Source organism: Chlorocebus sabaeus, chromosome 5 (genome assembly GCF_047675955.1).
Source record: "Chlorocebus sabaeus isolate Y175 chromosome 5, mChlSab1.0.hap1, whole genome shotgun sequence".
Classification (NCBI taxonomy): Eukaryota; Metazoa; Chordata; class Mammalia; order Primates; family Cercopithecidae; genus Chlorocebus; species Chlorocebus sabaeus.
The window spans coordinates 17,514,755-17,541,832 of NC_132908.1; the positions used below are offsets into that span (position 1 = coordinate 17,514,755).

At 45.1% G+C, this 27,078-nt stretch overlaps 1 protein-coding gene across 5 annotated transcripts; it reads left to right on the top strand.

The window, feature by feature from the left end:
- The first annotated feature begins 549 nt into the window (after window positions 1-549).
- Window positions 550-27,024, top strand: COQ7 (coenzyme Q7, hydroxylase). Of its 5 annotated transcripts, none has more exons than XR_012092921.1 (9): window positions 550-687; window positions 5,190-5,368; window positions 6,833-6,947; window positions 8,604-8,743; window positions 10,439-10,507; window positions 11,198-12,036; window positions 14,502-19,771; window positions 20,438-20,673; window positions 23,084-27,024. XR_012092921.1 is itself a non-coding variant. In XM_007986761.3 (6 exons), exons 1-6 carry the CDS (start codon window positions 615-617, stop codon window positions 11,273-11,275), a joined length of 654 nt encoding a protein of 217 aa, XP_007984952.2. In that variant the 5' UTR covers window positions 550-614; the 3' UTR covers window positions 11,276-13,499. The 5 variants fall into 5 exon arrangements, 1 of the variants encoding a protein (XP_007984952.2); XR_012092922.1 differs by having other exon boundaries at window positions 14,502-14,626; window positions 19,672-19,771; window positions 20,438-27,024; XR_012092923.1 differs by having other exon boundaries at window positions 20,410-27,024.
- The last annotated feature ends 54 nt before the right edge of the window (window positions 27,025-27,078 follow it).

The window sequence follows — 27,078 nt, forward strand, 5'->3', positions numbered from 1 at the left end:
ACAGGGCCCAGGCTGGAGTGTAGTGGCAGGATCACGGCTGACTGCAGCCTCGAGCTCCCAGGCTCGAGCTATTCCCCCGCCTCAGCCCCCCGAATAGCTGGGACTATAGGTGTGCTCCACCACGCCCAGCTAATTTTTAAAATTATTTGTAGAGGCGGAGTCTCGCTATGTTACCCAGGCTTACTATTTTAAAGTAGATATAGGATACAAATTTAAAAAAAAAAACAAAACCTGCTTCCACGTAGGTAAAGCAGGAAATACCGTGGCTTGTTAATAAGTAATTCCCTCATGATCCTTTTTCCCAGGAACTTGGGTGAGAAATCACTAACCCTATCCTGATCTTTGAAACAGCAATTTAGTATTTTCATCTCCCTGGCAACCCAAGGCGCCCTGGCTTCCTTGCTCTTCCGAGTGATTGATAGTGACCCCACCCAATATAATCTTTTTGTTTATCGTATGTAACCAATCCAACCACTAGCGCGGGGCTAGGGGGCGTTTCCACCGGTGCGCGGGCAAGCTGAGCCTGCCTTACGTCTGCTGTGCGTCATCAGTCCGAGCCAAGGGCAGTATTGGTCCGCTCCGTTCAACGAAGTGGTTGGTTTTTTGTGCCGGCAATGAGTTGCGCCGGGGCGGCGGCGGCTCCCTGCCTGTGGCGGCTGCGCCCCGGCGCCCGGCAGTCGCTCTCAGGTAAAGGGATGCGCGCAGTCAGTCCTGCGCTGGGCTAGCAAGCTAGAGAATTTTCGCTTGAGATCTGGGTCGAAGAGGTCACGGGGGAGAGGTTCGTAACGTCACAGGCCTGCGACGGAGCGCGACTGCGTGACTGCAGCTTACAGGGCGCTGGCGGCCCGGGCGGGGCCTGTAGTTCGTGGCGAGAGTGACGGGAGGACGGGGGTGGTTTCGGCAATGATGCCTGGGGAGTGACGGAGTGGCACACCTGTGCAGTGATGTCACGGCAGGTGCGGCCAGCTTTCCGAGTCGAGGACAGTTGTCGACACTGAAAATTTAGCGTCTCAGGGAGTCTCTCTTTTTGTGGTCTTTGCCCAGGGCCTTGCCAGGCAAAGTGTAGCCCGACGACCAGCTGCCTCCGCTACTTCTGGGAGCTCGCTAGAAATAGATTGTTGGGCCCCACCCCGACCTACTTGGTCGGTATCTGTGGTCTGTGAACAGGCCCTTTAGGTGATTTGCATGCACTGTAAACTTTGAGAGCCATCAGTGTAGTAGAAGGATCATCGAATTTGGAGTAGAGAGACTTGGTTTTGGACCATGGTTCCTGCTTTCCTTGTTTCATCTGTGCTGCCTTAGAAAATTGTCATGAAACCGGGCGCGGTGGCTCCAGCCTATAATCTCAGCACTGTAGGAGGCCGAGGCTGAAGGATCACCTGAGGTCAGGAGTTTGAGACCAGCCTGGCCAACACGGTGAAACCCCGCCTCTACTAAAGATAAAAATTTGGCGGGCGTGATGGCAGGTGCCTGTAATCTCAGCTACTCAGGAGGCTGAGACAAGAGAATCGCTTGAACCCGGGAGGCAGAGGTTGCCTTGAGGCGAGATTGCACCACTGCACTCCAGCCTGGGCGTCAGAGCGAGACTTTGTTTCCCCAACCCCTGCCAAAAAAAAAAAAAAAAAAAAAAAAAAAAAAAAATTGTCATGAGGTCGTTTTCTCAACGTTAAATTATGTGTACCACCTTCGGGATTTTTGCCTAATGGCAGGCAGTACTGCTTGAACTTTTGATTACTAGATGTGTGTGTGTGTGTGTTTTTTTTTATAGCCGTGTCCCATTTTAAAATTAAATTAATTTCCTTGAAACGAAATCGTTAAGGTGAATGGGAAGCCAGTGCCACTTGCCACAAATGGATGAGTAATCATTAAAAAAAAAAAACTGAAATTAAAAAGTTATGAAATTGTATTAAATACTGTCTTTCTGTTACAAAGGGGAAATTGGCAAGTGTTGGGAAGGTGTTGAGGATATGCCAGTTGTAAATGGAGACGTCTTCCTTAATGAAATAAAAGATTGCAAGAGAATTTAAAAGAGTACCCCTTACTACATGGGGTTATTTATTGCATATCCATAAGCCACTTAAAATTTCATAGGTACCACACTGGCGTGTTTCACATGTTGGGAAAATATGGACGTAAAGTGATGCATTTGAGAGCTTCTAGCACCCAGCCTCAATTTTATTTTAAAGTGTGTGGCAATGTGGGCAAAACTCCGAGGGTTGTTGAATGTGAATTTTAATGCTGTTCTGTTCGCCAGTGAGCATAACAGAATAAGAATCATTTCTGTTTATAAAGTTACTTTGCTTCTTATATCTAATTTTATCCTCATAACTCAGTAAGATAATTTTATTGTTATGTGTTTTCCCTTAAAAAGGAAAGAGCCTGATTATCGCCTTTTTTTTTTTTTTGAGACAGTATCTTGCTCTGTTGCCCAGGCTGGAGTGCAGTGGTGCGATCTCAGCTCACTGCAACCTCTGCCTCCTGGGTTCAAGCGATTCTCCTGCCTCAGACTCCCAAGTAGCTGAGGCTGCAGGCATGCACCACCATGCCTGGCTAATTTTTGAATTTTAGTAGAGATGGGGTTTCACCATGATGAGCAGGTCTCAAACTCCTGACCTCAAGTGATTCTCCCTCCTTGGCTTATCAAAGTCTGGGATTACAGGTATGAGTCACCAATGATTACTGCTAATTTTATGTGTAAGAAATGTCGATCCTGATTTTCCCAAGGCTAGTGTTGGAGATGGGACACATGTTTTTGGTTTCTTTTTTTCTTTTTTTTTTTTGAGACAGAGTCTCACTCTGCCACCCAGGCTGGAGTGTAATGGCACCATCTCAGCTCACTGCAACCTCTGCCTACTGGGTTCAACTGATTGTTCTGCCTCAGCCTCCTGAGTAGCTGGGACTACAGGCGCACCACGATGGCTGGCTAATTTTTATATTTTTGGTAGAGATGGGGTTTCACCATGTTGGCCAGGCTGATCTTGAACTCCTAGTCTCAAGCAGTTCACCTGCCTGGGCTTCCCAAAGTGCTGGGATTACAGGTGTGAGCCACCACACCGGGCCTATCCGTCTTTTGAGTCAGATATGCTCAGTGAGATGAAGGGGATCATGCCGAGGAATGGACCAAAGCTGGGTCATTATGCTTCAGAACTTACGTCCACACTTCTTTATTAAAAGTGTGACATTTACAGCCCCATCTGGTAGAAGATTTCAAGTGCAGAGCCACCTCAAATTTCACCAACCCACCTCATCACCTCGTGTCCAAAACACTCAAGCCTTTGTCATGAAAGAACCACATGTGTATCCAAAATGAATTTTTTCCACATATTTGCTGGATGTTGAAGTTAGCCTAAGTGAAAAGACGTATGCATTAAAGACATGGTAGTCACGGCCTAAGAGCGCTAAAACATTACAAAGTGATACCAATGCTGACTGGGGGCGGTGGCTCACGCCTGTAATCCCAGCACTTTGGGAAGCCGACATGGGAGGATTACTTGAGCTCAGGAGTTCGAGACCAGCCTGGGCAACATGGTGAAACCCTGTCTCTACTAAAAATACAAAAAAGTAGCTGGGCATGATGGTGCATGCCCATAGTCCTAGCTACTTTGGAGTCCTAGCTACTGTAGAGGCTGAAACAGGAGAATTGCCTGAGTCCGAAAGGTGGAGTTTGCAGTAAGCCGAGATCGTACCATTGCACTCCAGCCTGGGCGACAGAGCCAGAGTGTGTCTCAAAAAAAAAGTGATACCAGTGCAGATCGAAGCTGCCATTACAAACTAAATGACCCCTAGGTTTTTATTTTCCGTATCTGCAAAATGAGGTGAATACACCTTACACACCTAAGAATGCGGCAAAACTCTTCCTTGCAGGGAGAAAAGCCTCTTGAGTTACTCTAATATAAGGCTTAGAGAATATAATTAAGGTGTTAAGGTTAAAAGATATTTATTTTTAAAGATAAAATATAATCTGTCATGAAGAATTTACATTTTGAAGGTAAGAGTTCCTTTGAATTGATTTTGGACCATAATCAGGTGAAATCTAGACTCTAAGGCTAGTCTCAAAATTGAATGCCCAAGGGTGTGGGGTTTTAAAATTTTTTCTCTGTTTTTTTTTTTTGTTGTTGTTTGTTTGTTTGGTTTTAGACAGAGTCTCACTCTGTTGCCCAGGCTGGAGTGCAGTGGCACGATCTCGGCTCACTGCAATCTCTGCCTCCCGGGTTCAAGCTATTCTCCTGCCTCAGCCTCCCAAGTAGCTGGGATTAAAGGCATATACCAACACACCCAGCTAATTTTTGTATTTTTGGTAGAGATGGGGTTTCACCATGTTGGCGAGGCTGGTCTCAAACTCCTGACCTCAGGTGATTCATTCTCCTTGGCTTCCCAAAGTGTTGGGATTACAGGCGTGAGCCACTGCGCCCGGACAGGTGTGAGTTTTTTGTTTTTTTTTTTTGAGACGGAGTCTCGCTGTGTCGCCCAGGCTGGAGTGCAGTGGCGCGGTCTTGGCTCACTGCAAGCTCCGCCTCCCAGGTTCACGCCATTCTCCTGCCTCAGCCTCCCTGGTAGCTGGGACTACAGGTGCCCGCCACCACGCCTGGCCAATTTTTTGTATTTTTAGTAGAGATGGGGTTTCACCAAGTTAGCCGGGATGGTCTCGATCTCCTGACCTTGTGATCCACCCGCCTCGGCCTCCCAAAGTGCTGGGGTTACAGGCGTGAACCACCGCGCCCAGCAGGTGTGGGTTTTAAGAGAACTTAGGCTGTGGTTCTCAGCCTTGGCTGAAGTGAAGACTTATGCACATAGCTTCTAAAAAATGTCAATTCAGAGAGCCTCCTCCCAGAGATCAATTGGGGAAGAGCACCATGATTTTGAAAGCTGTCTATGGGCCTCTCCTGTACAGCATGTGCTGGGGGGAATGTGCCAGAGGGCCGGTGAACTGGAGAACCACGCCCATCTAGAAGCGGCTGCCATGTTAACTACCTGGTAAGAAGATAGGCTCAGCATTTCCAGATCTTCATACACTTAAAGTGAAGCCAGAAATCCAGATCTTTAGGTAGAATCCTCTTTTTTAACACTGTAGGTTAAACAGAGTACATTTATGGGCATGCCTGGCATCCCAAAGTGCCCTTTCTTCTGTCTGTAAAAGGAACATTTGGATTTTACCTGAACGTAACAAAGAATAAACACTTGCATTTCAGCTTATGGAAGAAGGATCATTGTCAGATTTCGCAGTTCAGGAATGACCTTAGACAATATCAATCGGGCAGTTGTGGATCGAATAATCCGGGTGGATCATGCAGGCGAATATGGAGCAAACCGCATCTATGCCGGGCAGATGGCCGTCCTGGGTCGGACAAGCGTCGGGCCAGTCATTCAGGTGGGTGCTTCTTCATCTCCCTCACCCTGGTCTACCGAATGGGCAGATCCAAAGGCCTTCAAGTAATGAATCACGGGAGGTCAAGCGTTCCCCAGGGAGATGCCATTGTCTCCAGGAGAGCGAAAGTTGGTTCTTGGTGGAGAGATGGAGAGCAAAAAGCATATTGTTCTTTTTATGGATAAAGCACAGAGACATATAGTACATAGACAGGTATGCAGTCATAGTGTGTCCTTCACAGGGATTGTGTGGATTGAATGAATTGCTTGCATAAAGCTCTTTGACGGCTCCTGGCACTTAGGAAGTGCCATCTAAGTATTAGCCGCAGCTAGCATTCTCCCTTCTTCCTCTGATGTAAATAATATTCGGGGCCGGGTGTGGTGGCTCCTGCCTGTAATCCCAGCACTTTGGAAGCCGAGGCCGATGGACTGCTTGAGCCCAGGAGTTTGAGACCAGCCTGGGCAACATGACGAGACCCCGTCTCTACAAAAAATACAACAATTAGCTGAGTGCAGTGGCTCACAGCTGTAATCCCAGCACTTTGGGAAGCTGTGGTGGGTGGATCACCTGAGGTCAGGAGTTTGAGATCAGCATGGCCAACAAGGCAAAACCTTGTCTCTACTAAAAATACAAAACAAATTAGCCAGGCATGGTGGTGCACGCCTGTAGTCCCAGTGCTCGGGAGGCTGAGGCAGGAGAATTGCTTGAACCTGGGAGGCAGAGGTTGCAGTGAGCTGAGATCGCACCAGTGCACTCCAGCTTGGGCAACAGAGTGAGACTCTGTCGCAAAAAAAAAAAAAAACAGCAAATCTCCCACCCCCAACACACACACACAACAAAATTAGCCAGCTAATTTGAGAGACCAAGGTTGGAGGATCCTGGCTAATTTGAGAGGCCAAGGTTGGAGGATCACTTGAGCCTGGAGGTTGAGGCTGCAGTGAGCCATGAGCTTGCTACCGCACTACAGTCTTGGTGAGAGAGTGAGACCCTGTCTCAAAACAAGCAAACCACAACAACAACAAGATGATACTATTCTAGTAGTCTGGAAGGAAATTACACAACAGCTAATGTTCTGCCTTCCTGATTTTGAAATGGGTTAAACATGCCATTTCTTATGCGTGTGGACCCTTGTTATTTACTAGGCACATTGTGGGCCTGAGAGACTTCTGCTGGAACTGTAGCTCATGGCAGTCTTACCTGTAGCTCACGGCAGTCTTACCTGTAGCTCATGGCAGTCTTACCTGGAATTGAGATGATAGATTCTTTTGTATTCTCGGCGCTGTCTTCTCTTTGTCAAAGATTCCTTTAGTCTGATGTCTTACTTTTTCCATTGATGTTTTGAGGGGAATGGCAGAGACAGCAGTTCCCATCATTTTCTCGTTTCTATTTTGCTTCCTGTATGCTGCTTGGATGAGTGGGAGGCCTCTATGGAATTCTTGCATGTCTTTATTTTTATGTTTCTTACAGAAAATGTGGGATCAAGAAAAGGACCATTTGAAAAAGTTCAGTGAGTTGATGGTTACGTTCAGGGTCCGGCCGACAGTTCTGATGCCCTTTTGGAACGTGCTGGGGTTTGCGCTGGGTACGTGTCTCTCTAGAAGAGCTTATGCAAGCTTGGGGATTTAGGATGATTACATCCTTCAGGTATCATGTTCACAGTTCTTGCTATGTCCTCTTACGACCTCATTCTGTTTACATCATATTTTTCCAAAGTTAAATTGAGTGCCTTTTTTGGTGTGTGGCTTAAATTTATTTAAGATAGAATCTTAATGTCAGTACTTAAAAAGAAAAAAGGTCGGGTGTGGTGGCTTGTACCCGTAATCCCAGCACTTTGGGAGCCCGAGGCGGGCAGATCATGAGGTCAGGAGTTCGAGACCAGCCTGACCAACCTGGTGAAATCCCCATCTCCATTAAAAATACAAAAAATTAGCTGGGTGTGGTGGTGCAGGCCTGTAATCCCAGCCACTTGGGAGGCTGAGGTGGGAGAACTGCTTGAACCTCGGAGGTGGAGGTTGCAGTGAGCCGAGATCGGCCCACTGCACTCCAGTCTTGGTGACAGAGCGACAGAGCGAGACTCTGTCTCAAAAAAAAAAAAAAACAAAAAACAACACAAAAAGTAGAGCCAGGGTCTCATTCTGTTGCCCAGGCTGGAGAGCAATGGTATAGTCGTAGCTCACTGAAACCTCTTGGGTTCAAGTGATCCTCCCACCTCAGCCTCTGAGCCTGAGTAGCCTGAGTAACTTGGACTACTGGCACATGCCACCACGCACAGGTCTATTTTTTTGTAGAGATAGGGTCTCATTATGTTACCTAGGCTGGTCTCAAACTGCTGGCCTCCCCAAAGTGCTAGGATTACAGACGTGAGGCACCACACCTGGCCTAATGTCAGTATTATAAATAGAAAATACAGTAAAAATAACAGAAAAAAAAGCTAGTATAATTCAGTTGCAGCCAAATACTATTCCCTGACAAAGATTCTCAACCTGAGGTCTGTTCACTCTTTTAGAAAAGGAAGAGGAATAAATGGTATAAAAGATCAAAGATATATTCACCCCAAATGCTGACTTTCTCTTGGCCACAGTCAGGATAAAACAGCATTGAAAAGAGAATGGCTTTTCTTACTATGTAATTCCAGGTGTAACACTGGGATCCAGTCTCTTTTAAAACAGTGGTTCTCCCTCAGGGTGAGTTTGCCCCCCGATGAGGACATGTGGCAATATCTAGGTACTTTTTTTTTTTTGAAATGGAGTCTCGCCCTGTCACCCAGGCTGGAGTGCAGTGGCGCGATCTTGGCTCGCTGCAACCTTTGCCTCCCAGCTTCAAGCGATTTTCCTGCCTCAGCCTCCCAAGTAGCTGGGATTACAGGTGCCCACCACCACACCGACTAATTTTTGTATTTTTAGTAGAGACAGAGTTTCACCATGTTAACCAGGTTGGTCTCGAACTCCTGACCTCAGGTGATCTGCCCACCTCGGCCTCCCAAAGGGCTGGGATTACAGGTGTGATCCACCGCGCCCAGCCCTCGGGACAGTTTTGGTTGTCAAAACTTAGTTGGCGCTGCTGGCATCTAGTTGGTAGAGGTCAAGGATGCAGTTAAATATCCCACCATGCATGGGGCACACAAAGAATGACCCAGCCCAATGTCTGGTGCAGAGGTTGAGAAGCCCTGGCCACAGATGATCTCCATTACCAGTCATATCTGCTTCTTTCTTTTCTGGTCTGGGTTTAACAATCCCAGGGGCAGGGACCGCCTTGCTCGGGAAGGAAGGTGCAATGGCCTGCACCGTGGCGGTGGAAGAGAGCATAGCACATCACTACAACAACCAGATCAGGAAGCTGATGGAGGAGGACCCTGAAAAATACGAGGAACTTCTTCAGGTATTTGTCCATGCTCTAAAACAGGGCTGCTCAAGGAGAAAAGGGCAGACAGTAATTGGGTAAGAGGAAAACATACTAGAGATTGTTAGGGGATGATGGGGGTTTAGAGCCTCAGTTTAAAGGTGAACAAACTGAGGAACAGATCGGTGAACCCATCTGCCCTGGCCATATAGCACAGACAGAGCTGGGACTAGAACCTTTGTCTCCTTAGTCTTTTTTTCTTTTTATTTAGAAATGGGATTTTGCTCTGTTGCCCTGGCTGGAGTACAGTGGCACAGTCATAGCTCACTGTATGTTCAAACTCTTGGGTTCAAGTGATCCTCCTGCCTCAGCCTCCCGAGTAGCTATGGGACTACGGGTACATGCCACCACACCCAGCTAATTTTTTTTTCTTTTCTTTTGCGACGGAGTTTCGCTCTTATTGCCAAGGCTGGAGTGCAGTGGCGTGATCTGGCTCACAGCAGCCTCCGCCTCCTGGGTTCAAACCATTCTCCTGCCTCAGCCTCTGGAGTAGATGGGATTACAGGCATGCGCACCACACCCAGCTAATTTTGTATTTTTAGTAGAAATGGAGTTTCTCCATGTTGGTCAGGCTGGTCTCGAACTCCGGACCTCAGGTGATCCGCCCGCCTTGGCCTCCCAAAGTGCTGGGATTACAGGCGTGAGCCACCACTCCTGGCCTTTTTTTTTTTTAAGAGATGGGGTCTCACCGTGTTTTCCAGGCAGGTCTTGAACTCTTGGGCTCTGGTGATCCTCTCTCCTCGGCCTCCCAAAGTGCTGGAATTATAGGCATGAGCCACCACATCTGGCCAGAACCGTTGTCTCTTGAGCCCTGTCCTGTTCACTTCTTTTAGTTTTAATTTTTTGAATTTTTTGTAGAGACAGTGTCTCTCTCTGTTGCCCAGATTGGTTTTGAACTTCTGGGCTCAAGTGATCCTCCTGCCTTGGCCTCCCAAAGTGCTGAGATTACAGGTGTGAGCCATACCACCTGGTGCTGTTCATTTTTTTTTTTTTGAGATGGAGTCTCGTTCTATCAGTGCAGTGGTCTCCACCTGCACTGCAGCCTCCGCCTCCTGGGTTCCAGCAATTCTCCTGCCTCGGCGTCCCAGGTAGCTGGGATTATAGGCACATACCACCATGCCCAGCTAATTTTTGTATTTTTAGTAGAGATGGGGGTTCACCATGTTGACCAGCTGGTCTCTAACTCCTGACCTCAGGTGATCCTCCTGCCTTGGCCTCCCAAAGTGCTGGGATTACAGGCGTGAGCCACCGCACCCTGCCCACTTCTTTATCATTGGTAGATTCTGAGCAGATGCTGTGAGCAGGAACCCTTTAGATTAAATAAATGAATAGATATCCTGAGATAATTTTCCACAGCAAATAAGGGAACTGTTTAGTTTTTTAGAGTCTAAATCTGAGGTTGGCAAACTATGGCCTGTGGCCAGCCACCTGTTTCTTTAAATAAACTTCTATTGGAACACAAGCATGTCCATTTGTTTGCATGTCTCCAGCTGCTTTTCTGGTTACAGTGGCAGAGTTGGGTAGTTGGGACAAAGTATTTACTCCCTGGCCCTTTAGAGGAAAAGCTGGCCTCCCTGTCTTAGGCCATAATAAGAGGCTTTAGCCTCCAAAATGAAATGGAACAGTAGGAGAGTTGGAAGGCTAACTTGCTTTGGTGTCTTTTTATTTAACCAGGTGATAAAGAAATTTCGGGATGAAGAGCTTGAGCACCATGACACAGGCCTTGAACATGATGCCGAATTGGTAGGGCCCTACTGTTACCTGTTCTGCTTTGGGACTCCTTATTTGGGAGGTTGAGGTTTCTGTTCCCAGAAGAATAAATTTTAAAGCGACAGCCAAAGGGAGAGAAAACCAGTGATGTTGCTTTGACAAAAAGCAAGGAAATGCGTTATTGCTCCAGATTGGGAATCTCCTTTCATGCATTATCCCTTCTTGTTTTCCCCAGGAACGTTTTTTTTTTTGAGACAATTTCACTCTGTCGCCCATGTTGGAGTGCAGTGGTGCAGTCTTGGCTCACTGCAGCCTCTGCCTTCCGGGTTCAAGCAATTCTCCTGCCTCAGCCTCCCGAGTAGCTGGGATTATAGGTGCACACCGCCATGCCTGGCTAATTTTTGTATTTTTTGTTTTTAGTAGAGACCGAGTTTTCGCTTTTTTGGCCAGGGTGGTCTCGAACTCCTGATCTCAGATGATTTGCCCGCCTTGGCCTCCCAGGAGCTTCATTTCCTTTTCTGTGAGAATCTGGATGACTCCAATGCTTTGGCAGTAGCAGAGGCATTCCAACATTTTGAATAGCTTTCTTCGAAACTAAAATAAATTGTTCCTTAGATCTATTTCTTATCCCGAGAAATCCAAAGCCTGCCCTGCCAGTCCTGAATCTTACAACCAAAAATGAGCACAAAACATGTTTCTTTGTTTGCTTATTGTTTTTAACAGGCTCCAGCCTATGCCGTCCTGAAGAGCGTTATCCAAGCTGGATGCAAAGTGGCGATATATTTATCAGAAAGATTGTAAAGTGTGTCCAGTTATGCCTGTCTGTAAAAGATGATAGTAATTTACCAAGTGACATTTGCAGAGAAACAAGTGTACAGTTATCATTGTACTTTTGTACAATGTGAATTTTGTTAATTATAAGATTTCTTTTAAAAAAAAAAAACAAAACTGCAGTGTTGATTTTTCTCTGGGTTGTGTTTTCTGCCATGAGACCGACAGGTCACCAGCCTTGTTCAAGTCACAGCAAACGAAGCTGAACCTTGTTTGGTCTCATACTTAATTTTCTTTTATATACATGTTTTTCTTTTACATACGTGTGTGTGTGTGTATATACACAATTTTTTTTTTTTTTTTTTTTTTTTGGTGGAGACAGGGTCTCACTCTTTTGCCCAGGCTGGGTCACAGCTCACTGCAGCCTCGACCTCCCAGCCTCAAGCAATCCACCCATCTCAGCCTTCCAAGTAGCTGGGACTACAGGTGTGCACCACCACAACTGGCTAATTCTTTCTATTTTTTTGTAGAGGCGAAGTCTCACTGTGTTGTTAGGCTGGTCTCTAACTCCTGGACTCAGTGATCCTCCCATTTCTGCCTCCCAAAGTGCTGGGATTACAGGTGTGAGCCACTTCACCAGGCTCATTTTCTCCTAAAACATCAAGGAGAAATCATTAATAATGTAACGGGAATCTTTAGGAGAAAAAACAATTTGGTTTACTGATAACAAAAGATAATTGGAAACATGAGAGTATTTGAGATTGGCCAAGCAGAACTATGAAGTCCATCAAGTAAGTCAAAGACCATCGTTTCTGTTCTGAATTGTGGGTGATAAGGGGTGGGAGAGTGCTACAGTCTGGATGTCTGTGTTGCCCCAGAATTCATATGATGAAATCTTCACCCTCAAGTTGATAGAAGGTGGGGCCTTTGGGAAGTGTGAGGTTATGAGGGTGGAGCCCTCATGAATGGGATTAGTGCCTTATGAAAGGTCCTAGAGAGATACCTCATCCTCTCCACAGTGTGAGACTTCAAGGGGTGTGGGCTCTGAGGAAGCAGACCCTTCCTCAGATCACGGACTTCTCAGCCTCTAGGACTGAGCAATAAATGTTTGATGTTTATAAGCCACCCAGACTGTGGTTTTTTGAGTCTCACTCTGTCACCCAGGCTGGAGTGCAGTGGTGCGATCTCGGCTCACTGCAAGCTCTGCCTGCCGGGTTCACGCCATTCTCCTGCCTCAGCCTCCCGAGTAGCTGGGACTATAGGTGCCCGCCACCGTGCCCAGCTAATTTTTTTGTATTTTTATTAGAGACGGGGTTTCACCGTGTTAGCCAGGATGGTCTTGATCTCCTGTCCTCGTGATCTTCCTGCCTAGGCCTCCCAAAGTGCTGGGATTACAGGCGTGAGCCACCGCACCCGACTGACTGTGGTATTTTGTTATAGCAGCCCGAACAGACTAAGACGGGCGTGTTGCTTCCATCGAAGACTATACTAAGTTGTGGATTATTTGTGAAATTGAATTACGATCTTTTCCTTAAGGTCTTTTACCACCCCCCCCCCCCAAAAAAAAACCCCAAACTGATTCAAATTTTCATACTTTAATGAAATATTTTATAATTTGCAAATTTTTAAGTGATGTATGAAAAATCTAGATCAGTGGATCTCCTCTCTGGCTGCCCATTAGAATGTCCCATGGAGATTAAACTTTTTTTTTCAGTTTGTGGACCAAGAGTTTTGATTTATTTAGGGTGGAGTTCAGGGTCAGAATGGTTTCAGAAGCTCCCAGGTGATTCTGATGTGAGTTGGAGCTGCAAGGCACTGAACTAGATTATAAGATGTTTCTGGGAAAGAACCACATTTTAGGAATTTGCCTCCCACCCAGTCCTCTGTGTTTAATCAGCACCTGATGACTTGGCAGGACTTGCCCCACCAGGGTCTGGCTTTGAAGGGTAGTGGACACCAGGATCATTTGGATGAATCCTCTGCTACCTCTCTCTCTTCCTCAACCAAGAGTGAATTTAATTTTATGTAATTGGGTGAAAGTCTACGAATCATAATTGTAATAAATTAAGGCTGGCTGTTTGTTTGAAATTAGATAAGATAAACCTAAAGGTTTGAACAAGTTGTGGATGGTTTGTAAAAATTAATCTTATAAAATAAATGCTCTGTGTGAACATACTGATTAAATTCAAAGGGATATTATTTGGTTTTTCTGTAAATTGAACCTTGAAATAAAAGCACAACAAGGTTTTCTTAAGGCACTGGTCTGCTTTTTAACAAGAATTTGTAAAGGGTTATAAAAGGTTTACAAGAATCTCACCTCATGTTCAAACTAGTTAAGATTGGATAGATTTATCTATAAGGTATTACTAAAAATTGGGGATGACATTAATAGTAGACTGATGCAAGGATGAAATCTGACTGTCTTGAACAAGATTTTTATGTAATAGTAAAGGATAATGAAAGATTTTTGTTTGCCTTGCAAATAAACTACCAAAAAAAGAAGGGAAAGGCAAGAGACAAATTGTTTGGAAAGTTGTCTTCCCTTTTAATGAGTAAAGGTTTTGTGCCTTTAAAAGAAGTTTTTGAGTCATCATTTTGGCTAATGATAACCTGGAATTCTATTTTATAGTATCAAGTGTTTTAAACCTTTAACATGTTTAGTAGGCTTCCCCAAATCAAACTTTAGCTTCAAGATTGTCTTTTTTGACCCCTAACTTTTGGATGCCAACAGAGGGCCCCTGGATTATTTGACATGTTTAATTACATGGGATTGCCCAAATGAAAATAATGTTTAATCTTCTTCAGGTTACATTTTAGTGAATAACATTAATATGTGTTCCAAAATTGTATGAGATTTCTAAAATTCTGATATGTGAGTATATGATATCAATTTGAATTAGGATTATTATGTTAAGTTATTGTAAACCACAGAAATAATGAAATTTGTCAATCGTGTTTTTGACTGAGACTGTCTAAAGACATCTTGTCGTTCACAGACAATCGTAGTCTTGTTTTGATCCTCTTCAAAAGATGGTTTGTAATCAGCTATGGAACTTAGGTGCTCTTAAATGCAGATTTCCAATATCTTTAGATTGTGATATTAGAATAAAGGAAAAATATTCAGGACTCATGAAGAGCTGAAATATTCATCAATTTATCAGGCAGAACAAGAGTTAACTGAATGGGCTGAACTAATAGAAAACAGGTAATCTGTTTAATTTTTTGCTTAAAACATTGCCGATCTTTTGTTTTTCAGAGTCAAGAAAACTTTTATTTTGAACTATTTACAGCATTTAACAATTGAGTAAAGTATACTCCTGTGAAAAAAATTTGCAGCATATTGGTTCATCTGCTGGTTTCTCTAGAATTTGGAAACTATTTGTGAGTATTCTTATGGCAATGTGTAAGTGCATTCTTACTTGTGTAAGTGCAACAAGAATCCACTTTCTTTTGCAACAGGACACAATTGGAGAAACTGGTTGTTTTATCAGTTTCTGATAGAAGGGTGTGCTTCCCTTTAAGGAATCAAGCTTGACTTGCAGAGCCAAAAAAAAGTTTCTTGGAGAAACTGGCCTCATACCTTGTCTACAGTCCTTGTACAGGGCTCCTAACCTGTGACTGCAGCAGGACGAGCCACAGACAAAACCTCTCAGACACCGAGTTGTAGAAGGAAGGGCTTTATTCAGCTGGGAGCATTTGCAAGCTACTACCTTAAAATCCAAGTTCCCCGCGTGTACAATCTCTGTCCCTTTTAAGGGCTCACAACACTAAAGATTTAATATGAAAGGGTTGTGATTGATTGAGCAATCTAGGGGGTACGTGACGGGGGTTTCATGCACTGGTAGAGAGAAACAGAACAGGGCAGGGAGTTTCACAGTGTGCTTTTATACAATGTCTGGAATCTATGAATAACATCAGTTTCTAAGTTATGAGTTGATTTTTAACTACTGGGTTTAACCCAGGCAGGCCCAGGCCTGGTTTCGGGCCTGGCACTGGGCTGCCTGTCTTTGGTTTTACTTCCTTGTTTTTTTCCTTAAAACAGGTACTGAGTATAAAACAATATAAAACAATATGAGAGTGTCTCTCTCTTTCCTCATGATGAGTAAAGAATGTCACTTTCTAACAGGTCCAGGAGCCCCAAGTTATCTTGGGACCTCAAGAAGAGAGGAATTTACCCAACTCATAGGTATTTGAGGGTACAAACCCATTGCTGGGCTTGACTTTAAAAAGTCTTTTCTGATATTCCTTATGGAACAGAATTCCATTAGAGCCAATTTTAAAAGCATATATGAAAAATAATTATTCTTGCTGTACTTTATGCAAATAATCAGGCCAAGTATAAGACTAAAGTTTATTTTGCAAACAATCCTATTATTCTTTGTTTTTAACAAAAATGAGGGCCGGAGAAAAATTATTTCAAAACTTACCACACTTGTCATTAAATTCTGGTCTTATTAGTTGTTTTTAAGTTTTTGTCTGTATTTTAGACTAACCCTGTTTATTCCTGTGAACCAACTAGTGGTCTCTGGCTGCAACTCAGAAGAAACAAGGGATGGGTAATATAGAAATCTGGATCAATATTCTAGTTCTGGGCAACTATCCTGCAAATCCTGCCAGGTGATAGGGGTAAATGAGGTGCCCATAACCTGGAGGTTTCTTTGGGAAAATAAGACCAGGGAAGCTAACCAAAGCCAAGCTCCTTGCACCCAAATTTTAGCAGACATAACTCTAGCCACAAGTTACCTGGGTGTGTTGGCAGCCTCAGGATTTTTGTGCTGTCCTTACCCCCATGTTTTTTTTTTTTTTTCATGTCTTCTAATAACCTGGTTTGTCTCTTCTCACCTAGAGGTCATCAAACTCCAACTGGAATCTCAGACGATTGCCCCTTTTACCAGGGACCCTTAGATAGGCCTCTGAGTGAGCTCTGACTGCCATTTTCCAAGAACAGCGCCCCCTGTCAGCAGGAAGCAGTTAAGAGTGATCATGGTCTTTATCCTAACGGCAATTAGATGTACCTCTTGAGAGGGGAGAATAGCAGGAGGCAGTCACATGCCTAGGCAGATAGGGGTGGATCCCTGGTGAAACCCGACCCTCAAACCAAAGACAGTTTAAAGCCTGAAAGCCAAACTACAAGTCCCAGGTAAATCCACAGACTGGATTGAGAACCGGTCTTCCCGTCTGGCGTGCTTTCCTCTGATCCCCATGCTTCACCTATTTTACATATATCTACCCTTCCTTAATTGGTTTTTTACACTGTTGTGCCCAACTTTGGTGCCTTTGTTTTAACCTTTTTTGCGTACTCAGAAACCAATCAGTATGCGCTTCTCCATTCTGAGCCCATAAAAGCCCTGGACCCAGCCATACTGGGGGAGTGACGAACCAACATCAGGTGGGGGACCACCCTCGTGTCCCCTCTCTGCTGAGAGCTGTTCCATCACTCAGTAAAATTCTTCATCATCCTTGCTTTTTGATTGTCAGCATAACCTCATTCTTCTTGGATTCAGGATAAGAACTTGGGAACCATCAAATGCATGTACGAACTGTAACACAGGTGGGCTGTGGCACACCTGGTCCAGCCACAGGCTGAGCTGGTGTGAAAATCAGGTGCAGCCAGCGGACCAAGTGGGCGGGGTGCCTCCTGCAGCAGGTCTGAGGCCAAGTGAGGCCCGGGTAGAGGGCATCACCATTCACGGAGTTCCCTGGTTGGCAAAGTGGCCAACAAAAATCCTGCATCGATATCTTGCTGATAGGAATGTAAAAATAGTGTAGACATTTCAGGAAACAATCTGGTAGTTTCCCAGTTAAACAGATAGGATACAGCAATTCCTCTCTTGAGTATTAACCCAACAGAAATGAAAACATGGCCATGTGTAGTGGCTCACACCTGCAATCCCAGCACTTTGGGAGGCCGAGGTGGGTGGATCACTTGAGTCCAGGAGTTTGAGACCAGCCTGGCCAACATAGCAAAACCTCTTCTTAGCTGGGCGTGGTGTGGGTGCCTGCAGTCCCAACTACTTGGGAGGCTGAGATTGGAGGATTGCTTGAGCCCAGGTGGTCAAGGCTGCAGTGAGCCATGATTGTGCCACTGTACTCTATCCTGGGTGAGAGAGCAAGACCCTGTCTCTATAAAAAAAGAAAATGCCGGGTGTACTGGCTCACGCCTGTAATCTCAGCACTTTAGGAGGCCAAAGCAGGCGGATCACCTAAGGTTGGGAGTTCCAGACCAGCCTGACCAACAAGGAGAAACTAATCTCTACCAAAAATACAAAATTAGCCAGGTGTGGTGGCACATGCCTGTAATCCCAGCTACTCAGGAGGCTGAGGCAGGAGAATCCCTTGAACCTGGGAGGCGGAGGTTGCGGTGGGCCGAGATCGTGCCATTGCACTCCAGCCTGGGCAACAAGAGCGAAACTGCGTCTCAGAAAAAAGAAAAGAAAAGAAAAACATGTTCAATCATTGTACGTGAATGTTCATAATAACTAAAAGTGGAAACAACTCATGTCCATCAACTGAACAAAATGACATACCCAAACAAGGCACTTATCTTACTCAGCTGTAAAAACGAATAAAGTAGTGATACGTGATACAACACGGATGAACCTTAAAAACATTATGCTTGGGTCCAGAGTTTCAGTATGGGAAGATGAAAATAGTTCTGGAAATGGATGATGTTGATTATTGAACAACAATGTGAATGTACTTAATGTCAATGGAATGTCTTCTTAAAATGGTTAACATGGGGCCAGGCACAGTGGCTCATGCCTGTCATCTCAGCACTTTGGGAGACCAAGGTGGAAGGATCGCTTGAGTCCAGGAGTTTGAGGTTGCAATGAGCTGTGAGAGCACCAGAACACTCAAGCCTGGGCAACTTTGAGAAACAACAACAAAAAAAGGCTTGGCCAGGTGCGGTGGCTCACGCCTGTAATCCTGGCACTTTGGGAGGCTGAGGCAGGCAAATCATGAGATCGGGAGTTCAAGACCAGCCTGGCCAAGATGGTGAAACCCTGTCTCTACTAAAACTACAAAAATTAGACAGGCATGGTGGCACACACCTGTAGTCCCAGCTTCTCGGGAGGCTGAGGCAGGAGAATCTCTTGAACCCAGGTGGCAGAGGTTGCAGTAAGCTGAGATCACGCCACTGCATTCCAGCCTGGGCAACAGAGTGAGACTCCGTCTCAAAAAAAAAAAAAAAAAAAAAAAGGTTAAAATGGCAAATTTTATATTGTATATTTTACTACAATTTTAAAAATCATGCAAATCATGCTAAGTGAAAGAAGCCAGACACAAAAGGTTGTATATTGTATTACTCCACTTACATGAAATGTTCAGAACAGGCAAATCCATAGAAACAGAAGATAGATTAGTGGTCATCTAGGGCTGGAGGGGCGGGGATGGGGAGAAATACGGAGTAACTCCTCATGGATACAGAGTTTTTTCATGTGATAAAAATGTTCTAGAATCAGTGGTGATAGTTGCACAATCTATACTTAAATTTACTGGATCATACATGTTAAAATTGTGAATTGTATGGCATGTAAATTGTCTTACCTGTTTTGTGTTGCTATAACAAAATACCCGAGACTGGTAATTTATAAAGAGATTTATTTATCTCACAATTCTGGTGGCTGGAAAGTCCAGGATTGGGCAGCTGTATCTGATGAAGGCCTCACACTGCTTCCACCCATGGTGGAAAGTAGAAGGGTAGTGGGCATGTCAAAGAGATTGCATGGTTAGACAGGACACAAGAGAGTCAAACTGAGGAGGCCACTTTTTAACAACACACTTTCTTGGGAATTAATCCATTCCCCAGAAAGTGAGAACTCACTCGTCCAGCAGGAGAGCATTCATCTGTTCATGAGGGATCCACCTCCATCATCCAAACACCTCCCAACACTGCCACATTGGGGATCAAATTTCAACATGAGTTTTGGTTGGGACAAATCACATCCAGACTGTAGCACGGACCAAAGCGATAGGAAAAATACAGGTGATTTAGTTTAGTTTTTTTGTTTGTTTCTTTAGGCTACTTAGTTTTATGCAAATTTTAATCCTGGCTGTTAAATGAGAAACTGATTTTTTATATTTACTACCCTTCAAGCCAGCAGAGCATGAAGAAGTTTTCATGTTCTGAGACTCGGGTGCCATTTCTTGCCCTCCCATATCAAAGCTACTTTTGTAAGTACTGCAGCTGGGAGTCTTAGTCCCATAAAGCACTTTGTACAATTCTTATTAAAAACCCAGGCTGTTTGTTTAGCTTCCCCTTCAGAATTGATGGCTGATGTTTTATGCTTCTGAGAGCTTCCAGAACAAGGCCAGAGAGGTTTTTTGAATCTCCCTTTGATTGTTTTTAATTCCATTACAGCTTGTCCTTGTGTATTAACAAGGTAATCTTGTCTTTCTCTTACTTTCCTGATCTGAGCTTTCAGGGAAAATGTGATTTTAAAATTGGACACTATCCAAAGATGATGGCAGGATGAGAAAGGATATTCTTGCAAGTACTGTAGTTCCAAAGAGGCGATCTGAACTGTAAGTCTTTGCAAGTCTTTGATTCCCTCATTATTCAAAGTGTGGTCTATGGACCAACAGCAGTGGTATCACAGGGGAGCATGTTAGAAATGCAGAATTTGGGAATCTCTCCAGACCTACTCAAACAGAATTTGCATTTGAGAAAGGTGGTGGTTTTAAAGTATGTCCACAAATTCCTTGATACATCTATGTTCAGTGGAGCTTGCTTCCCCTTGCCTTTTTTGTGGGCTGTACTCAGTGACTTGTTTCTAACAGAATATGGTGGAAATGAAGTGTGACGTCCAAAGTTAGATCATAAAAGACACTGTAAAGGTTGGGCGTGTGTGGCTTACACGTGTAATCCCAGCACTTCAAGAGGCCAAGGCAAGAGGTTTGCTTGAGGCCAGGAGTTCAAGACCAGTGTGGGCGATATAGCAAAACCCTGTCTCTACAAAAATAAAATAAAATAAAATAAAATAAAATATTAGCTGGGCATGGTGGCATGTATCTGCAGTCTTAGCTACTTGGGAGGCTGTGGTGGGAGGGTCATTTGAGCCTAGGAGTTAGGGGCCGCACTAAGCTATGATCATATCACTGCACTCTAGCCTGGATGACAGAGCCAGATTCTGTTTTTTGTTTTTTGTTTTTTTAAAAAAAAGACACTGCAGCTTCCACCTTTCCCCCTAGGATTACTCACTGTGGGGGAACCTAGCTGTCATGTCATGAGGATACTCAAGCACTTAATCTGTGGAGATGCTCACATGGCCAAGAACTGAGGTCTCCTGCCAATAGTCATGGGAGTGCACCATCTCGCAAGTGAATCCTTTGGCCTTGCAAGTGAATCAATTTCAGCTTTCAGATGACTGCAGCCCCCAACATGTTGACTCCAACCTCATGAGCGACCCCAAGCCAGAATCAACCAGGTAAGTCACTCCTGAATCACTCAGGAGTGATTAGATAGACCCTCAGCAACTATTTGAGATGATAAATGTTTGTTGTTTCCAGCTGCTGAGTGTTGGGGTCATTCGTTACGCAGCAACAGATAACCAATACAACAGCTCCAGGTGATGTGGAAGCACATTAAAGTGTGTGGCGCACTCAGCCAGACCATAAGCTCCTGGAAGGCAGACACCAATTTGGTAGTTTCCATGTCTTCAAGGCTTAGTGGAGTACCTGACATGCAATATATTTTTGTTGGACTAAAGACAAGGTTAAATTGCCCTGTTTTTAAAACATTAAAACTTTTCTTCTGTAATAAATAATGCATGTACACACATAGGAAATTATTCCAGCAGTGCTAAAGGGTATTTTCAGTGACAAGTAAATCTCCCTGCAGACTGTTGATTGATAGCAAACTCTGTTACCAACCTCCTTCCTTTGAGATAAGCTAGTAGCAACCTACCACTAACAGAGTGCATTTTTTTTTCTTTTTTTCCACCTCCAAAAGTAATACTTGCCTCAAAATCAAATATAAACTGCATATAAGTAGAAAAAAGAGAAAAAGAAAAAAAGGCTCTTCTTCCAAACGTTCCCTAGAAGCGACCACTATTAATAATTCAATGTATATCTTTCTGGATGGTTTTTAGAAATCTTTTATCCACGTACATGTTTGGGTTTGCATTGTTCCCCAGATGGAATATTATGCATTTGATCTGCGATTTGTGCATTTCACTCGGTGACCTACACTGGCCATCTTCCCAAGTCAATTCGTAGAGCCCCATCTCGTTTTTTAATTGGCTGCCATACTCTTCCAGGGCAACCACTGCTGACCTGACCCAGCTCCTACCCCAGCCCAGGCCTGTGCTTGAATCTCCTTGGCCTGGTTCCAGAGGCTGTAAACTTAACCACTAAGCCACTGTTCCTCCGCTTATCTTCTCTTTTTGCCTCTTGGTAGACATCTGGGTTGCCTTTTTTCTTCTTCTTCTTTTTTTTTCTCCTGAGACAGGGTCTCCTTCTATCGTCCAGGCTGGTGGGCAGTGGGGTGATCATTGCTTACTGCAGCCTCAAACTTCCAAGCTCAAGCAATCCTCTTGCCTCAGCCTCCCAAGTAGTTGGGATTACGGGCGTGAGCCACCACGCCCGGCCTGGGTTACTTCTAACACAGGATTTTCGGGGCCACCGCTTAGGAGGACCATCTTTCAGAAGGAGAGACCCCTGGGAAGGAAGTACGAGCTCAAGGTTTTAACCCTTTGGGAGATCCCATACCTCTGATAATTTTTTAAATTATTATTATTATACTTTAAGTTCTAGGGTACATGTGCATAACGTGCAGGTTTGTTACATATGTATACTTGTGCCATGTTGGTGTGCTGCACCCATCAACTCATCAGCACCCATCAACTCGTCATTTACATCAGGTATAACTCCCAATGCAATCCCTCGCCCTCCCCCCTCCCCATGATAGGCCCCGGTGTGTGATGTCCCCCTTCCCGAGTCCAAGTGATCTCATTGTTCAGTTCCCACCTATGAGTGAGAGAACATGCGGTGTTTGGTTTTCTGTTCTTGTGATAATTTGCTAAGAATGATGGTTTCCAGCTGCATCCATGTCCCTACAAAGGACACAAACTCATCCTTTTTTATGGCTGCGTAGTATTCTATGGTGTATATGTGCCACATTTTCTTAATCCAGTCTGTCACTGATGGACATTTGGGTTGATTCCAAGTCTTTGCTATTGTGAATAGTGCTGCAGTAAACATACGTGTGCATGTGTCTTTATAGCAGCATGATTTATAATCCTTTGGGTATATACCCAGTAATGGGATGGCTGGGTCATATGGTACTTCTAGTTCTAGATCCTTGAGGAATCGCCATACTGTTTTCCATAATGGTTGAACTAGTTTACAATCCCACCAACAGTGTAAAAGTGTTCCTGTTTCTCCACATCCTCTCCAGCACCTGTTGTTTCCTGACTTTTTAATGATCGCCATTCTAACTGGTGTGAGATGGTATCTCATTGTGGTTTTGATTTGCATTTCTCTGATGGCCAGTGATGATGAGCATTTTTTCATGTGTCTGTTGGCTGTATGAATGTCTTCTTTTGAGAAATGTCTGTTCATATCCTTTGCCCACTTTTTGATGGGGGGTTGTTTGTTTTTTTCTTGTAAATTTGTTTGAGTTCTTTGTAGGTTCTGGATATTAGCCCTTTGTCAGATGAGTAGATTGCAAAAATTTTTTGATAAAAACACCAGACCCTTATTAAGGTCCTCCTTAAGATCCCTTGAGCCAGGTGACTTGAGGCCAAGAAAACACGACGTTTCCCAACTCAGGGAAACCAAAGGCACCTTTCAAAGTGGAACTTCAGCCTCAATACCGCTCATGTCTGTCTGCTGCAGGTTCCCGAGAAACATCCTGGGGCGCAGAGCACTTTCCCACCTCATGTGTTCAGAGCTTTAAAAGGCGCCTCTCGCCCCCAGGACGTGCGTCCTCCCACTCCTGCCTCTGAAACGGCAGCCCTGCGGGGCTGAGCCCTAACACTACAGGTCCTTTCATCCTGGATCGCGTAGAGAGATCGGCTCCCTGGCGCGCCAAGGGCAAGGAAGGTCTCGGGCCCGCGGCGCTCGCCTGGGTCCGGCAGAGGGCGCCCGCGCCCCACGCTGCGAGCCCTGCGAGGCTCTGCTGCAAGGTCGGCTGGACAACGCCCGGCAGGAGAGCCGAAGGAGTGCTGAGCGTTATATATGATACATAAGATAACCTGGCCGCAGTCATCCCGCCCCGCGATCTCCGCTGTTGAACGGGAACTGATGTCACGTGTGTGCATGGCCAGAGGCGGAGGGCTCGGCTGGCTGCTCCAGTCTGCGCTGTCCACGCGTCTCGGGTGTCCTATCTCGGTGGATACATTTTTCTTTTTCAGAAGAGGGAAACAGGAAAACAGGGGGACGATTAGTCTCTATCTAGTGGAGCCACGTGGAAAAACCAGCTTCAGGTATCAAACAACATCCAAGGGGCTGCACTGATTTATTTATTTATTTTTTAAGAGACAGGGTCTTGCTCTGTCGCCCAGGCTAACCATATCTCACTGCAGCCTCGAACTCCTAGATTCAAGCAGTTCTCCTTCCTCAGCCACCTAATGTGCTGGGGTTACAGGTGTGAGCCATCATACCCATCTAATTTTTATTTTTATTTTTAGTGATGAGGTCTCACTGTGTTGCCCAGGCTGGTCTCAAACTCCCGGCCTCAAGTGATCCTGCCTCAGCCTCCCAAAGTGTTTTGTTTTGTTTTGTTGAGAATTTATCTTTATGATACTTTCTTCCCTCCACTTAAAGAAATTCCAATTATATTTCCAAAATTAGACAAAATTTCCCAATGTTTAATCCTGGATTTTTAACTGGGCTTGCCTGTCAGAATAAACTCGAGATCAAAAAAAAAAAAAAAAAAAATCTACAGATGCTCCTGCTCTATCCAGTTCTACTGAAGCAGAAGCTATGGGGCTGGGCCTAAGGGATGAACATATTATAAAAACTCACGCAGGACCTCTGATGAGTAGCCCTGGTTAAGAAGCAATGGTTTAAGCTGGGTGCGATTTCCAGCACTTTGGGACGCTGAGGCAGGCAGATCACTAGAGCTCAGGAGTTTGAGACCAGGTTGTGCAACACAGGGAGACCCTGTCTCAATAATAATAAATTTGACCGGGCGCGGTGGCTCACGCCTGTAATCCCAGCACTTTGGGAGGCCAAGGCGGGTGGATCACTTGAAGTCAGGAGTTCGAGACCAGCCTGATCAACTTGGAGAAACCCCGTCTCTACTAAAAATACAAAAATTAGCCAGGTGTGGTGGTGGGTGCCTGTAATTTCAGCTACTTAGGAGGCTGAGGCAGGAGAATCGCTTGAACCCGGGAGGTGGAGGTTGCAGTGAGTCGAGATCATGCCACTGCATTCCAGCCTGGGTGACTCCATCTTAAAAAAATAATATTAATAATAATCTTTTTAAAAAGAAGCAATAGTTTAATTCCACAAAAGCATTCATCCTAAATCTGCCTCTGCTTGGATGTACTTCCCACGCTTTACATCCTACTTGCCTGGGCTGATTCAGGATATCCATTCTGTCCCACTTTTCCTGCACCGTTTTCTGCTAAGATGTGACCCGTTGTTCCAATTTTCTGTAACTTATTCAGTGCTGTGACAGCTGGAAACATGTTTCAGACCAAGCTGTCTTTGCCAGGTGGAAACAATGACAAACACCCATACTTCTGGTTCTGCTGGGGCGGCAGCCTCTGTATGGTATTTTCCATGCCTGATTTCCAAGTGGCTTTATTGCAACAATTAAAAAAAAAAAAAAAAAAAACTGCACAGAAATGACACCTGCTGCACTTACTTGCTGATGCTCTGTGTAGGTGTGTATGTTTAAATAAGACCACATGGGTATTTAAAAAAAAATTATTGAAGTTATTCATTTGGCTGCTTTAAGGGCACACATTATTCTAACTGCTGAGGAATAAAAGAATTTTAGAACACGAAATTCATATTTCCCCCTTTTATCATTTAGAAGCCACAGAAAACATTTCACTTTTGCTTCCTTGGAGTACAGCGGCACCATCACAGCTCACTGCAACCTCTGCCTTCCGGGTTCAAGCGATTCTCCTGCCACAGCCTCTCAAGTAGCTGGTATTACAGGCGTGCACCACCATGCCTGACTGATCTTTGTATTTTAGTAGAGATGTGGTTTCCCCATGTTGCCTAGGCTGGTCTTAAGCTCCTGGCCCAAAGTGATCAGCTCGCCTCAGCCTTTCGAAGTGCTGGGATTACAGACGTGAGCCACCTTTGCTTCCAATAGGAAGTTATTAGCTCTGCTAAATCAGGGACCCAGAGACCTCTTTCTTCAGGTATTGCTTGATCCAGGAACTGAAACCAAACATTTGACTTTTCTTTCTCTTTCTGTCTCCTCACTGCTTTCCGCAGTGTTGATACTAGGTTCACAATGACCCTGCCCCCCCACCCCACACACACTCCCCTGTGGTCCTCCTCACCTATGGTAGCAAAATGGCCATAGCGCTTCTATATAGGACATCCTAACACCCTTCCATCCACATGAAAGATGACAGTCTCTTCCTCTTGCTTCTGCAGAACACAGGGAAGCTGCCGGAAACCACAAGCACACCCCTTCCCCATCGCTCCCTTACTTTTCCCCAATCAGGTTACATTCCTCACCCTCCACCAATCACTGTGGACTGGGGAGGGCTGTGGAGCTCTCATTGGCCAGGCCTGGTCACATGGTTGCTCCCGCAGCAGGTGGCGTGGGAAAAACTCCACCCAGGCCCTGCGGAGTGAGAGTGGGGTAGGGGTGGTTCCCACAGAGGAAGCCAGAGTCCTGTTCCGAAGAGAGAACAGGTGTTGGGCAGATCAAAAGGCCTGATGTCCCCTGAGCCCTGGAGGTCAAGATGTAGTCAGGACTTGAGAGTGGATATCAATTAGGCAGTGGGGTCAGGATGGCCTGGAGACAGGAAGACGGAACCCAGTGGGAGACATTTACGTAGCGCTGGTCTTGAGGGTGGGTGAAGATCTGGGTGACAGCTCCGTGGGGACCCAGAGGCAGCATAGTGTAATGAGCTCCACCACCAGTGGCGGGGATGGGAGAGGTATCCTTGCTTACCACTTACCAAGAGTTAGGAAACCTCTAATTCTTAGTTGTAAAATGAGAATACCTGAGTTGTCATGGCTGAACCTTGAAAACAATATGCTCAGTGAAGGAAACCAGTCACAAAACACCACCTATTGCGTGATTCCATTTACCTAGAATGCCAGCATAGGCGAATCTACAGAGAAAGTAGGCTGGACGCGGTGGCTCACGCCTGTAATCCCAGCATTTTGGGAGGTTGAGGTGGACAGATCAACTGAGATCAGGAGTTTGAGACCAGCCTGGCCAACATGCAGAAGCAGCATCTCTACTAAAAATATAAAAATGAGCCAGGTGTGGTGGCACATGCCTGTAATCCCAGCTACTCAGGAGGCTGAGGCACGAGAATCACTTGAACCTGGGAGGCGCAGGATGTAGTGAGCTGAGATCGCGACACTGCATTCCATCCTGGGTGACAGAGTGATACTCTGTCTCAATAAATAAATAAATAAATAAATAAATAAAGTGGATCAGTGAGTGCCTAGGGCTGGGGAAATGGGGGCATCAGAGGCCAATGGCAAAGGGTGCAAGATTTATCTTTGGGGCAATGAAAATGCTCTAAAATAGACTGTGATGATGGTTGCAAGACTCTAAATGTAAACCTTAAATTGGTGAATTGTATGGTATGTAATTATATCCCAATAAAACTTTATTTGAAGGTTAATGTGTTAAGTGCTTTGGACAGTGAGTGCCTAGTCCACCTCCTTTGCATGCCTCC